Here is a 15,261-nt window from a genome sequence, read left to right on the forward strand (position 1 = left end):
CGCAAACAGTACGAAGATCAGAATTCAATAACTAAAAGAGTATTAACCGAATACAATAAAATCAACTTGCCATTCTTCTTACACTTATAACTATTTTTTAGTGGTGTTCATAGGAATCACAACAGTATAACACAAGTACACAACACAAATCAATGGTGTTCACAGCAGTATAACACAAGTACACAACACAAATCACATAGCACAAATCACACAACACAAATCACATATCAATTCTGTTAATTAATTCATATTCAACATGCGAATTCGAGCTTGGAGAGTCTGATTTGATGGCAATAATCTCTCTTGTCAGTAAAAATGCAAAGGAAACAGGCTTAGTTACAAAAGCAAGACTCGAATAAATTAAATATAATTAGTTTAATTAATTCATATTCATCATGCAAATTCGAGCTTGGAGAGTCAGATCTGATGGCAATAATCTCTCTCGTCAGTAAAAATGCAAAGGAAATATGCTCAGTTACAAAACCAAGACGCTTAGCTAGAGGAATGATCCCCAACATTCTTAGAAGAAAACCCAACCCAGAAAATTCACACAAGGAAATCAAAATCAACAGTAAAAGGAAATGTAATTTTCACAAGTTTCTTGAACCCAACCTTGCGACGACGGTGAACCCAACCTTGCGACGGTGGCGAACCCAACCGAGAGTTGTTTGACTTGCTTGCAAGACAGCGGAAGGCTTGGCAGCAGCAGCAGCGACGGCACAACTAGGGTTTGTCTTGTTTGGGTAAATCGCAATTTGTGTGTTTGAGTTGTGAAATAGAATTAGGTTTTTTTTTTATGTTTGTATTTATATTTACTAATAAATATAATTAAAAATAATATAAAAAATGAATCCGGGTTCGGGTTCCGGATACACGGGTTATCCCAAACCCGGACCCAGACCCGGATTCATCTGGGTTATTAAAATCCATTCCGGATCTCGATTTTTTTCGTCTCCAGTACGAGTTCAACCCGGTCCGAATTATCCAGGTTTGTCCGAATCCAGACCGAATCCGGGTTATTTTGACATCCCTATTTGTGAATGGTGATTCAATTACGTGACATACGTGCTTTGACCAATTTTGACTCTACGCAAAACGTTAACAAAAATTCACATATGCACTATATTTGATTTTTTTAATATTATTATATAAGATTATTATCGATATTACATCAAATATTATAATTAATATTTATAAATATATTATATAATTAGAACCTTCGTCGTGACACGTAATTCCATAAAACACGGCCCAAATTCTTAAAATTCTTCCAAAGAGAAGTGTCCACTCCATCTATATTTCATAAAAAAATAAATTAATTCTACTCAATTATTTGGAGGCTCGAAAGTGCAAGGTTCTTCCCGGTGACCAAAGGCCATTGGTCACTATACTTGATTCTTGAAGCCCCAGCGCGTCACTCAATAACTCCAGCCTGTCTGTGTCTCTTTCCTTCGCGATCATCTTCGTCTTCCTCTCTTTCTTTTCATTTTTTTTCCCTTCTCTTATTTATTTATTTATTTATTTTTTTAAATTAATCGATGCATATGGCTTCTTCAAGTTCTGGAATCTCAATCCCCGCTCCAGGTATCGCCAATTTCACCATTCAATTTGATTGTGTACTAAATATTTAATTAATTTTTTATACTCAATTTTTGTATACGTGTCATTGTTGCAGAAGCGGTTCAGTTCTTGGTCTCGTCGCTCGCAGATGAATCTCCTATCGTCAGAGAAGCATCAATGGCCTCTCTCAAAGACATCGCCGCTCTGTATTCTCTTTATCTTTTTTTCTTTCTTTCTTTATTTTTAAATTGGTGATTCTTTAATTTTTTCAAATGAATTTGAATTGTAGGAATCCACTTTTAGTTCTTGATTGTTGTTTGGCTGTTTCAAGAGGAGGACGTCGGGTAATTATTTTACCATTATTGTTCTTTCTTGATCTTGAATTAAGGAGAGAGATTTTTATTTTAATTTTTCTAATGAAATGGATGAAATGTTTCAGCGGTTTGGTAACATGGCTGGGATTTTCCAAGTGATGGCATTTGCAGTTCGTGCACTTGATGAAAAAGATATTGATCCAGCTTTCATGTCTAAGCTCTCGAGGATTGCGACTGCAGAAATGATCTCCTCCAAGGTTCTCTACATCATCCATGCATTTTTAGTTACTTTTCCATCCTCAACTTAGTTTAGATTGCTTTTAGTTGATCTTGGACTCCAATACGTAAGTTTAGTTATAGAGGGTTTCTTGGATTGTAAGTCTTGATTATAGTGTCTGTTTGGGACTGAGATGCCGGCTGTTGCTGCGGAATAAAATTACTAGCTGTCAAGTTTAAGTGGTTGGTTAGTAAATGCTATTTGTTAGCTCAACTACTTTCAAAATTAAGCAGAAGCATGGTGGTTCCAATCGTAACCTGAGGCAAGTTTATCAGCCAAACTTCATGATTATTAGTGATTAAGACATTTTAGCTTTATTGTTATTTCATCTTTTTGGCAATGAGAAGAATTTTATAAGCGATTTCATATTATTGATTTAGTTTCTGTCATCTGAATTTCAGTTGGGATTTCTGTTTCATGGATTTATCTGAGTCATGCATCTTCTGTTGTCTAGTCTCTTCCTGGATGACCTCTTTGAATCCAACTTTTTATTTTTTCGGTTCATTTTCATGTAGGAGCTTAACACAGATTGGCAAAGAGCTGCATCAGCGCTACTTGTTTCGATTGGCTCACATTTGCCTGACCTTGTATGTCTTTTGCCATTTTTGCTTATTTATAATAGCTTAAGTAGTAGGAACAAATGCATACATACATCTACATGTGTGCATGTATGCCTTCATATGTGCATGCATGTATACGTACTTCTCTTTTCCAAGGTTCTATGCACATAATGACAACTTTGAGGTTGCTCTACTTGCTTTGACCTGATTAGGAAGCATTGGTTTCGGTCTCTTATTATCCTAATACTAAGGAATAAGAATTTCTTTTGTTAGGCTACATTGGATGACAGGATCTTTTTTATTTTTTAATGATTTTCTATTGGTTGAGAGGTTCCCTGGACTTGTTGAAAATTGAAAAAAGCCTATGAGGTGCTTTTAAACGGTCCAAATTTGCCAGTGTTGGACTTCTTGTTCTCCACAATTCTTACTGTATTCCCATGAGAAATTAGTGTAACCTGACTCATTCTTTATTGGACAATCTGATGAAGCACCAAAGTAAAATTTGTTGCAACCTGGCGGATAGAATGGTCTGCTTAGTGTTTAGTAGTTCTGTTAGCGGTTGATGATGTATATCATTGCTAAATTATGAGTAACATTCATGAATCATTAATAGCAGGTCTTGACTCGGTTTCTCGCTCTCTCTCTCTCCCTCTCTCTTCTACTTATGGTGAATCGCTCTTTCTTCGGCTTAATTACTCCTGCTTATTGCTTTGACAGATGATGGAAGAAATATTTCTTTATCTGTCTGGAACAAATTCTGCTTTACCAGCTATGGTTCAAATACTTGCAGACTTTGCTTCTGCTGATGGTTAATCATTTATTTCCTTTTATTTATTTATTTATTTAAGTAGTTTGGGGTGCTTAAGGGTGAACTTTATTTGCTAAAACTAAAGTGTCCATTGTCCTTTTCTTTTTCAATTCAATCAAAGCATTGCAGTTCACTCCACGACTAAAGGGTGTACTTGTACGTGTTCTACCTATACTCGGAAACATACGAGATGTCCACCGGCCAATATTTGCAAATGGTATGGTTGATGATCTTTCGGCTTTTTGCGAGAAAAGATATAATTTGAATTTAGGTGTATGAAATGACCTTGTATAACTATTCTGTAATCTTGTTAAGTTGTTCAGGTCCAGTTAATTTTCTTGTATTCTGAATTGTTATGCACAGAGCCTAACTTTGAGGAGATTTTACTCTGGTTTTGTTTACGTGGTTTATACTGCCCACATTTAAAGAACTGTTGCGGTGTGGCTAATATGTGTTGGCCAACTTGTTTGAATTACCTTGAATTTGGTGTTCAATTTTCATTTTATCTTTTCCTAGAAAAGATGATGTAAGACTAACCTCTATATCTGTTTGGTCATTTCCTCAAGATAATCATTTATAGCGGTTGGTTGTAGCTTTTCTTGAAGAAATGAGGTGATTGCTTTGGAGTCATAATGTTTGATAAAACTGATCATATGTGAAACAAAGTAATCTGCATTGATTTGTTTTTTCTGTTACGTTGGTGTAGCTACTGACTTGTTTTGAGGTTATAGAGGCTGCTTCGAATTTGTGGTTCTTGTTATTTTGGATTTTATTTAGTTTTTTTGACCTCCAAATATATATTCTGCATTTGATAATGATTTCAGTTTAATATTCTGCAAAGCTTTCAATTGTAGTGATTTTCTCACATGTATTAACTATTTATTCTGTTAAATATTCAGCCAACTTATGAAATAATGACAAATTGTTATGGTTTTCTAGCATTTAAATGTTGGTGTCAGGCTGCATGGCAATATAGTGTGGATTTCCCCTCTCACTCTGTTCTCGATGGTGATATCATGTGAGCTTAATATTTTAATTTCTTTTACTTCTCAAGTACCACATTCTATATCCGCATAACACCATGCCTGAAAAAAAGAAAATGTCTAATGAGCGCAGGTCATTTTTAAATTCTGCTTTTGAGCTTCTATTAAGAGTTTGGGCAACATCACGGGACCTTAAGGTTTGTGAGAAAACTATATTATTCCTTTTCTCTATGCCCTTTCTCTTGAACATAAAGTTTTTGTTCTTATTTTATTTTATTTTTTAATAAAAATTTTTCTTGCTTTTGGCCTTTTTTCCTGTATGTTTTAATTCATTTGTCTTTCTTGGCAGTTTCCTTAAACTAAATATATGGTGTTGTTAATATCTTAGGATAGGTTAGGTGTGTCCACGTGATTAATGAAGATGTGAATCCAGGTTATTGGAAGAACATAATTTATGTAACACATCTTGGTTCTCAAAATCTGTGTACTTGGATGGGTTTGTGTAGTTTATGCCATGGTATTGATCTTTGTATGTATATTTGGATGAATGGCTTATATTGACACGAATATAAACGTGACTATGAAAAACGGAGAATTTCACTTATATGCATATAACATTGCCTAAGAATAGAAAGGTAAAATCTCTTACATAGAATATCAATGAAAATTCTCTGTCTATGTTGCTGATAATTAGTTTTGAATATCAATGAAAATTTTATATCTATGTTGCTGATAATTAGATTTGAATTTGTCAATAATATCATGTTTAGTATGTTTATCTGCTGAGTGTATGTTTGTGCAAAAGTTTTTGGCATTTGAAGTAAATTTCTCTTTGTTGTTAAAATGGAATCATATTTGTGATAGGTTCGCGTATCAACTGTGGATGCGCTGGGACAGATGGTTGGACTTATCACACGGTCACAGTTAAAGGGTGCTTTACCAAAACTTGTTCCCTCTATATTGGAATTGTAAGATCTTTTGTGCTTCAAGCTTATAATCCGCCACTGATATGGATGTTTTGTTTGTTTAATTTATTTTTCAGAGCTTGAACCGTAATGGTATTCTAGACTTGCTGTTACACCATATATTTTCTACTACAACTTGCACTCGTCATATCTTTTGTTACATTTTTAGGCATCAACTAGAAATCACACTGCTTTTTCTTTTCTCTTTTCTGTTAATTAGGTATAAAAAAGATCAAGATACTGCACTTGTTGCGACATGCAGTCTCCACAACTTGTTGAATGCCTCATTACTTTCAGAAACAGGTCCCCCGTTGCTTGATGTTGAGGTACTGCTCCTATTTTTTTTTTTTAATTCTCCTCAAATATCCATACATTTCTTTTCCCGTTTTAGTTTTGACGTTTTGGTTTTAATTTTAGTTGTTTTTAATCAATTGCAAATTTGTTAAACTGAAGTCAGTTTTTATTGCAATCTAGTCTAACATAAACTCCTCTTTTTCCCCACCCCCACCCCTCAAGGGGAGGACACTGGAGCTTATTTTCTTATTTGTGCCATTTTGGTTTATGATCAAATTAGGTTTTCTTTTCAATAACATCAATGATATTGTTTGATTCAGTCATTTGGAAGTTCCATGGACCAAAGATTACGAATGAATTGACACAGTTATATTAAAATAACGAAATTGCTTATTCTTATTTCTTGTCCGACTAAGTACCAATTTATAAGCATATCTTGCGATAGGGAGCATCAATATTCTTATTCATTAGTGAAGATGAAAACCTATCTCACAAGGGTATGTTCTTTTCTCCCTCATGTGGAGTTGGAAACGAGTAGTGAAGATGAAAACCTATCTCACAAGGGTATGTTCTTTTCTCCCTCATGTGGAGTTGGAAACGAGTAGTGAAGAAAGAATTCATTTTTGGGAGGATGTGTGAATTTGGATTTCCTCATGTTCTTCATTCCTCGCCTTTACAGATTTGCCCTCTGATAAGGTTTCTATCAAAAGCATGCTTGCTCTTCTCCATTGGGTTGGAATTGGAAATTCAACTTCTTGGAGAACTAAATGAGAACATCAGGAAGCTTCAGCTCTTTTGGCATTGTTAGAAAGTGTTTTTAATTAATGATCTGGTTGATGTGAGTAGAATTTAGAGGCTTCGCCGTTAAGGAATTTTTCTTGAAATCTTTTCTCAATTGGTTGATTGATGATCAATTCCCCTTCAATTTTCAGCTTGCTTTTGATCTGGAAAGTCAAATCCCATAGTAACTTGAATATATTGCTTATTTTTTCACTTTAAGAGAAGTATATACTGGTGATTTTATCCAAAAATGTAATCCTAACGTGTGTTTGTCTCTTGATCTGTTATGTCTAAGCTAAACAGGGAAAATGTGGATCATTTTCTTTCCATTCTAGCATTGTTGTTTACTTGTGGAATAGATTGTTCGAAGGAACTAAATTTTCATGTGTAATTCCAACATCTAGCACTTGCTTTCAAAGGATCTTCATGCTTTTAAGATAGGTGAAATAGCTAAAGCACTGTGGAATTGTGCAGTTCTGGCCGTTCTATGATTTTTTGTAATGAAAGAAATAGACAGATCTTCGAAGATTATGAGGAAGACATCAACTTTTTGTGGGATAGAGCGTGATTACTAGTCCGTATAGAACCTTTAAGGTTTCTTTTACGTTTGACTGCTAGTTAACATTTTTGTACCATCTTTTCTAATATATATATATTTGCCGCTTACAATACCAAAGGGTTTTCTTTTATAGGCTCTAATGGAATCTCTTAATGGTTACGTATCATTATCACATTACTATTATAGGATGCTTCCTTATCTTTAAAGAATCTCTTTTACAACTCACAATATTATTTACACTATGACTCATCACACATTATTCTTTATGTCAGATCATATACTCAACACTCTATTGTTAAAATATGTTTTACACAATAACTGTAATTCACTATTGCTATTGCTGCGGGTCCAATGTTGCTTTCGTTTTAATTTGCACTAATACCATCACTTTGCTACACCTTATTCTGTTCATGTGTTTGATTTCTTCTCTTAAGCTGACATCTCTCACGCGGATAGAGAGGTGTCATTTCTTTGGGAAAAGAAACAGTACCAAATATTAAATCTTCACCAATTTGGTCAAAAGCAAAAAATGTATGTTGTTTTCCAAAAGGTAAGATTTCATTAGGCTTGGTACATTTGTGATTGTAAAAGTAATCACCACTGGTTGAGGGAAAAGCTACCGCTGTAGGAATATGGTAACTCTTCGGCAAACATCTACCATGGATGATAGATGAAATTGCTCTAGTATTAATTAGTGCAATAAGTGGAATTTGTTAAGCATCTCCAAGACTGAAATTTACCTTAATATAAGGTTGAAATGATGATCCAAATTCATTGTGAGATTTACACGATAAGTATCTGCAATATTTAGAACAATTTCATGTGTAGAAGTGTTGGATTCATCATATTCGTCTGGTCGGAAATCCAATGCTATAAAAGCATTCTCTGGATTATCAGACCAGGTTTAATAGTAGTTATCAAATTGTAGATCTTCAATCATTCATAATAACTTAGGATGGAATTTTCTTCTTGGACTTGCGCTGTTTGCAAAGTGTCAGGCAAGCTATGGATTTGCCAAAATCATATCTATTTTTTGTAAAAGAGATCTGGAGTAGCTACTATGTTTAGAGATAATGGGCTATAGGTGTTGTACATAGGTTTCATTTGATAAACTTCTGCAAATATTTTTTTTGTGTGAAGCCATCCCACATAGCCATATTTGATCATGCATGTGGTCATTGTTTATCACTCTAATAAGAGATTGCCTTGGTTGATCATATATTCTCTTTCCCATATATCTCGTAATTGGATAATGGCAACAGTAATATGAAAAATCTAGTATCATCCTTTTTAGAGTGAGAGTAAGGATATCGTTTAATATTGGAGTGAAGAGTCGGTCAATCACCATCCTTTACCATATCTTCTGCCTCTGTGAATGAGGGCTGGTTTAGATAGGATTGTAACTTATAGGCCGAGCAGCCTAATTTAGGTAATGACTTTAATTTGTTTCTTCATGCATGACATGAAAGAAACTTGGATGAACTCTAACGACATATTCATCTATTATGGATATAGGAATGGATTGAAAAGCTGGTAAGTGCCTTGAGCTTGCGTTAGAGTCATTTTGAGCAAACTCGGAGTTGACCATAGGTGTCTTCTGACATATTGAGATAGTGACAATCCTATTAAGATATCAGTCTTGATTTCTAGGGGAAGTGCAACACAAAAATCTGTAAAATCTGGAATTGGTTTTGTGATTTTTTTCCCATCTTTCCCATTAATGTATGTAAGAGCTAGAAGCTGTTGCTATAACTTTTATTGGTCTTGAGAGGAAATCAACAACCATATTGGACTCCTTTTATATGCTTGACAGAAAATAAAAATTTTGAAAAGAGACTCAGATGACATTGCATGTTGAAGATCTGGAATTTCTCCTTTGCATCTTAATAATTCTTGGAGATATTTGTCGTGTGTTTTTCAAAGTGTAAATAGTATTATGAGTTGTGTAGAATATTCCTTAAAGACAAGGAAGTATCTTGTAATAATCATGTGATAATGATATGTAACTATTGAGGGATTCCCTTGAAGCCTATAAAAAGGAATCGTCTAGTATTGTAAAAGGCAAAACGAAATAAGCAATAAAATTCCCTTTGTTCGTTATGAAAGAAATATTAGGAGAACTTCTTGCTGGTAAATGGTTTGTCCATAAGACCAACCTTATAGATTCGGTCCAAATATATCCTCCTAGATACTAAGACCTGGTTAAGAACAATTTAGGACCATGTATAGCCAAGATATACCATGATTTGGGATACAAACATTTGATTTAGAAGCTTTATCCTCAAACTCTTCCTCTATCATTAACTTTCACTTTTAAACTCAAGATAACCAAGACCAAAAATCCATACAGCCCTTCTATTTTGATCCTTTAGATCCATACAAATTCTACAGGGTAAATACTGTCTTATCATCTCTAAAAGTCATAGTCCTTACTAAACAACCTAAATTAAATTCTGTATATAAGTCTTAAGAAGTACTTGTACAAACTTGTTTAGTCTATGTCTTTAAGCTCTAAGGAAATATATCTTTCTCTGGACGAGATATACGAAGATGTAGGAGTGAAGGATATAGAGGAGTCCATCTCATTGCAATCACTCTAAGTTTGATATGAAGAAAGGATTTTGGCAGATAGGGTACGAGATGGGGATAGACATAAGACAACTTTAGTAATGCCACATGGCCACTATGAGGAATGTCATGCCATTTAGTTTAAAGATTGCCCCGTCAATGTTTCAGCATAGGATGGATGAAGAATATAGGCCCATTTTAGATTTTTGCCTAGTATCATGATGCCTTAGTCTTTTGTTAGAATGATGAAGATCATGCTAAGAATCCTTAATAATTCAAAGATTTGTCATACAATCATGGTCCGACGTTATCTGAATCAAAGATGAAAATTAGTCTTGAAGAAGTTAATTTCTTAGGCCTATACTTTACATATAGGCACATCATTCTTCAACCATACACTGCTGGGAAAAAAGTCCGAATTCCCTGATGAGTTGTCAAGCAGAAAGCAAATTCATCTATTGTCGAGAATCATCAATTATGGATTGGACCGCATTTAGACTATCATAAAGCTAACAAGTCTTATCTCAAAGCACTTGAAAAAGATATCAACTGTGCCACGATCGGCATAAGCAACCAAAGTTGTGAAAGAATTAACAAAGAAGTGTAAATCACTCCCTTTTTTAAAGATTCATGACAAAGGACAGCTTATCCCTTAAATAGATGCAAGTGATAATTGCTTGGGGTGCCATATTGATTGAAGAAGTAAGTGATAACAGAAAAATCTGTGGCTATAAATTAAGGCACTTCAGTAGTGCTTAGCAACACTACCCATCATCAAAGAAAAAGGTCCTTACAGTAGTTGAAGGGATAAAAATGCTTTAATGTTTTTCCATCTTTCCCATGGAGGTATCCAAGAGCTAGAAGCCATTGCTATAACTTGTATTGGCCTTGAGGCTGTATGGATTTTTGCTTTTGGTTATATTGAGTTTTGAAGTGAAAGTTAATGATAAAGGAAGATTTTGATGTTTGTATCTAAATCAGATGTTTGCATCCTAGGTCGTGTTATCTTTTTGCTATCCATGGTCCTAAATTGCCCTGAATTGGGTCTTAGTATCTAGGAGCATATATATAAAAAAGATACATTTTTGACTTCTTTCTAACTCAAGGGGACTTATTATAATTTTTGATGTGCAAGATCCATCCACAACCATAGAGCAATACTCAATCATAAACAAGAAAGAAGAGAAGATGGGGGATATTGCTTTTGGGAGTATGGCTTTGATACCAAAAACGAGATAATGAACAAAACAAGGGAAAATGGACCATGACACATCAGAACAAGCAAGAGATCCAAGATTATTGGATCTTAAGCTTATCAGGCCCTCTATGTCTAGTTAGGCCATCTAGCATTTTATGTGAACAAGCATTCAGACAAGTTTTTGGAAAAAAGAGATTGGTAATAGAGTGCTGAGACATAGTATGCAATGTGGCATAAAGAATGTGTGTGATAAGTCATAGTGTAAAGAGTATTGTGAGCTTTAAAGGAGATTCCTTAGAAATAACACACACACACACAATTAACATCCTACAAATTCCAATATTTCTTTTTCTTTGATCACTTGCTTCTAATTTTAATTAATTTTATCTTTACTCTTCAAAGTTAAAATTTTCATTTTACAGTTGTTTTTTGATTATGGAAATATATAAGCATAATCAATTGCTAAGATACATTCTTCGGATTATGCAACTTTCTTTTTTGTTTATTTTCTCTTGAAGGACCTCACGGTTATTTTATCAACACTTCTTCCTGTGGTCTGCATTTATAATGACAGTAAAGAGCATTCGTCTTTTTCAGTGAGACTAAAGGTAAATATCATTATTGTTATTTATTATTATTATTTTTTATTTTATTCGTTAGTTGGATATTAAAATTCTGTTTTGTTATTTGTGCAAGAAGCCCTTTTTTCTAACTCTTTTATTATTTTTGTTTTTGTGTGTGATGCAGACCTACAATGAAGTTCAGCGCTGTTTTCTGACTGTAGGCTTGGTATACCCTGATGATTTATTTATGTTCCTTCTGAATGTGAGTATGGTTTCCTTCCTTGCAAACTTGATATCGATGGACTAAAGTTACTCATTGTTTCTATTTCTTTGTCATAATTGTGGATTTGTATATGTTTCTACCAGAAATGCAGGCTAAAGGAAGAACACTTGAGTGTTGGTGCGCTCTATGTTCTAAAGCACCTACTGCCCAGGTTTCTTCCTCATTCCTTCACTTTATAATCTCACTTTTGATTTGCTTGCATGACCTGATTTGCTTGCATTTTCATTGGAGGTCGTCTGAAGCTTGGCACAGCAAACGGCCTTTGCTTCTTGAGGCAGTTAAGTCCTTGCTAGATGAGCAAAATTTAGCTGTCCAAAAGGCTATTTCTGAGGTATATTATTATTAAATGATTTGCCCGTAGTCTCTGCACTCTTAATAGGGTACTACTGATTTTTTCTCCTCAATTTGACATTTATTGCTTTGGTGGCAGTTGATTGTGGTCATGGCTTCACACTGCTACTTGATTGGTCCTTCTGGAGAGTTGTTTGTTGAGTATCTTGTACGCCATTGTGCTCTGTCAGATCAGAAGAAATATGTTAATGAGAGCTCCAAGGTAGGCTTTGATACAGTTCTGTCCTGTACAAAGAATCCATCTTATCATCCTTAGGGTAAAAGAAATAGTATGTTGAACATTGATTCTTAGGGTGAGTTGTCAGAAGAAATTCAGGTTGTCCAAACGATGGAATCATATTTGCTGAAAGAAAATGAAAAGACTTCGATTTTAGGTTTAATAATCTGTCAATTGGCATACATCAACATTCAAGGATTGAATTTGGTGCTGACCTGTATTACCTTGAAATATATAATCATCTATTAAATTTATTCATTTCAGAGTGATTAAGCAATTTAATACCAAGCTGTGTTTCCAGGTGAAGATAGGGGCATTTTGTCCAACAGAGCTAAGAGCAATATGTGAAAAAGGCCTTCTTTTGCTAACTATTACAATTCCTGAAATGCAGGTATACCTTATTGTTATATGTGCATTCAATCTCTAATGACGATTTTAGTCTTTTGGGTTTAGAGCTCACCTCAGTCTCATCCACGTTAATTTTTTAAATTGATTACTCATAAAATCACATTTTATTGATATCTTAATCTTTCGCAGCATATTCTTTGGCCTTTTCTGTTAAAGATGATTATTCCACGGGCTTATACCAGTGCAGCAGCCACTGTAAGACCTTCATATATTACATCTTTTATCTTTTAACTTTTAGGCAAATGAATTATATGATAATTTGTACCTGGGTCTTTGTTGTTTATTGAAAAGTAATTAAAATCCAGGGTTTAATAATTTCATTGGTTATCACCTTGATTTTCAAAATCAATCTGTCAGGTGCATTGAGTGAGTTGACTGTTAACTCATTTTGACAGTGCAAGGTAGTTATCCTCATTTAATGTATAAATGTTTTAGGGAGTCTGCCTTTGGACTTGTTTCCCATATTTTTTTTTCTCCCGGTGCATGCCTATTGTTGTTATCTGTGTTTTTCTCGGATCTAATGCTGCTGCCATAATTCGTTTGGGTGGTTATTGGTGCACAACTTTCCTGAATTTTTTTTTTTTTTTTTAATGTGAAAGGCTGTGGTTCTTACAATTACTGAAACTTCCTTTACATTTATGCTGTCTTTTTTAGGTTTGCAGATGCATCTCAGAATTATGCAGACATAGATCTTCGAGTAGTAATGTCATGCTTAGTGAGTGTAAAGCTCGTGATGATATTCCAAATCCTGAGGTAGAATTTCTTTTGATATGTAGGATGTGTTTTAACTTATTTCCTTGCCTATCACATGAACAACTATCGGTAATCTAATCTGATATGAATTCAGGAGCTGTTTGCCCGCTTAGTAGTGCTTTTGCATGATCCTCTTGCAAGGGAGCAACAGGCAACTCAGATTTTGATGGTAGGTATCTCTTGTCTCCTTGATTAGGTTGGTATTTGTTTATACAATGCTAAATTGCAAAACATCATTACCAAAAATTGATTTTGGAAAATGAAAAAGTGCATTATCATCTTGTTTGACTAGTGATATCAGAGCTATTGGCTATGGACTGGATGACTTTACTTTGAAAGATAAAAGATTGTTTAGTCCTTATATTTTGAGGTTAGTGTCCATTTAGTCCCTATATTTTAAAGAGTACCTCAAAATATCCTTGTCGTTAAATTATTGACATGCCTACGATTATTTTTGTTCCTTTTGGCTTGCTTTTATAGTATTACCCACTTACAATAATATTTCTTTTTTTGGAACATCAATAAAAAGAAAAAAATTAAATTACCAATTTAATCCCAAAAAATAAAATAGAAACAAAGAATATATATTAATTTTTGTAGAACAATCTGCTAAGTAGTTAATATATTAATTTTTTATCAATGTCCAAAAAGAATTGGTAATTTAATTTTTTTTACAAAATTAATTTTTTGGGTATATGTGAACTTCCACAAAAATTAATATAGATATACTTATTTTATTTTATTTTTTAGGGTTAAATTGGTAATTTAATTTTTTTATTATTGTCTTGCCTAAAAAAAAAGAAACATTATTGTAAGAAGGTAATATTGTAAAAGCAAGCCAAAAGGAACAAAAAAAATGGCAGGGGTGTTAATAGCTTAACGGCAGGAATGTTTTGAGATATTTTTAAAAATACAGAGATTAAACTGGCGTACTCATGAAATAGGGACTAAACTTGTTTTTACCCTTTGAATATCTCCTTGATTTTATATTTGTTTATTAGATTGGGCCTATTTCTTCCCCTTCAATTATCCTTAAGAGTAATATTAAAAAAAAAATTACCCTTAGAGTAGTGCCTCTTTTTCACATTAGAGGTATACTTCTGTTACTTATTTTTTTCATTTAAAATTGTGACCATTAATAAAAAGAATTCTGTGTTGTTATTGCATCTGACATTGCATGAATAAAGTAGAGACTGCAGAGTAAAATAGTCTTTGCATGAATTAAATAGAGATTACAGGGTTGATTTTTCTTCCCTAAATTCTTTAATATGATCCTCTTCCTTTTGATTTTTCTACTTTTTATCTCTCTAGGTTTTCTGTTTATATCGTTTCCTGTTTCTCGAAACAAAAATTTGATGAGCAATCGTTCAAGTTATTGGTTAAATTCCTTATTGCTTAGGTTGTAGCAGTTTCATTTCTATAGAAGTATAATTTTTTTAATAAAAAACTGGATGTCATTTTTGGTGCAGGTGCTTTATTATTTGTCACCTCTCTTTCCAACGAATATCGACTTATTTTGGCAAGATGAGGTATGCCATTGTTTATGTATCAGGTGAACATGAACAGATTGTGAGAAATGGAGATTCATGTTTGAGTCGGTGTTTCTGTTGAAAACTAATAGTTATGGTCATTGGTCATTTATGGATTACCGTTGAGCAACCATGAAAGTAGTTTGTAATTGTTGTATGCCTAATTTCATTGTAAGTTCCTATGGACACCGGTTGGAAGTAGGAATAACTCAGTTAATTTAGTTGCCAGATTGATGTCTTCAAGAATATTATAACAATTATTTTTTTACTTCTACCATTAATGCTGAAGCT

General features: G+C 33.8%; 1 protein-coding gene across 8 annotated transcripts in view; it reads left to right on the forward strand.

Moving 5' to 3' along the window:
• Positions 1–1,303: 1,303 nt before the first annotated feature.
• The window catches only part of LOC102625352 (protein SHOOT GRAVITROPISM 6), a 31,082-nt gene continuing 17,124 nt past the window's right edge, over positions 1,304–15,261 (forward strand). Inside the window, exons 1-22 of one of the 8 annotated variants that reach the window (XM_025099309.2) lie at positions 1,304–1,434; positions 1,559–1,584; positions 1,676–1,766; positions 1,850–1,904; positions 2,000–2,131; positions 2,667–2,738; positions 3,429–3,519; positions 3,641–3,736; positions 4,459–4,537; positions 4,636–4,699; positions 5,367–5,470; positions 5,688–5,793; positions 11,385–11,474; positions 11,614–11,691; positions 11,796–11,863; positions 11,944–12,043; positions 12,143–12,265; positions 12,582–12,671; positions 12,818–12,883; positions 13,343–13,441; positions 13,536–13,610; positions 14,911–14,970. In XM_025099309.2, the coding sequence (XP_024955077.2) occupies positions 1,738–1,766; positions 1,850–1,904; positions 2,000–2,131; positions 2,667–2,738; positions 3,429–3,519; positions 3,641–3,736; positions 4,459–4,537; positions 4,636–4,699; positions 5,367–5,470; positions 5,688–5,793; positions 11,385–11,474; positions 11,614–11,691; positions 11,796–11,863; positions 11,944–12,043; positions 12,143–12,265; positions 12,582–12,671; positions 12,818–12,883; positions 13,343–13,441; positions 13,536–13,610; positions 14,911–14,970 (1,677 nt within the window). In that variant the 5' untranslated portion in view covers positions 1,304–1,434; positions 1,559–1,584; positions 1,676–1,737. Of the gene's footprint in view, positions 1,585–1,675; positions 1,767–1,849; positions 1,905–1,999; positions 2,132–2,666; positions 2,739–3,428; positions 3,520–3,640; positions 3,737–4,458; positions 4,538–4,635; positions 4,700–5,366; positions 5,471–5,687; positions 5,794–11,384; positions 11,475–11,613; positions 11,692–11,795; positions 11,864–11,943; positions 12,044–12,142; positions 12,266–12,581; positions 12,672–12,817; positions 12,884–13,342; positions 13,442–13,535; positions 13,611–14,910; positions 14,971–15,261 lie in introns of those variants that run through there. The other 7 variants (XM_025099310.2, XM_025099312.2, XM_052436492.1 and 4 more) reach the window with 7 other exon arrangements.

This window comes from Citrus sinensis, chromosome 3, assembly GCF_022201045.2.
Source record: "Citrus sinensis cultivar Valencia sweet orange chromosome 3, DVS_A1.0, whole genome shotgun sequence".
NCBI lineage: Eukaryota > Viridiplantae > Streptophyta > Magnoliopsida > Sapindales > Rutaceae > Citrus > Citrus sinensis.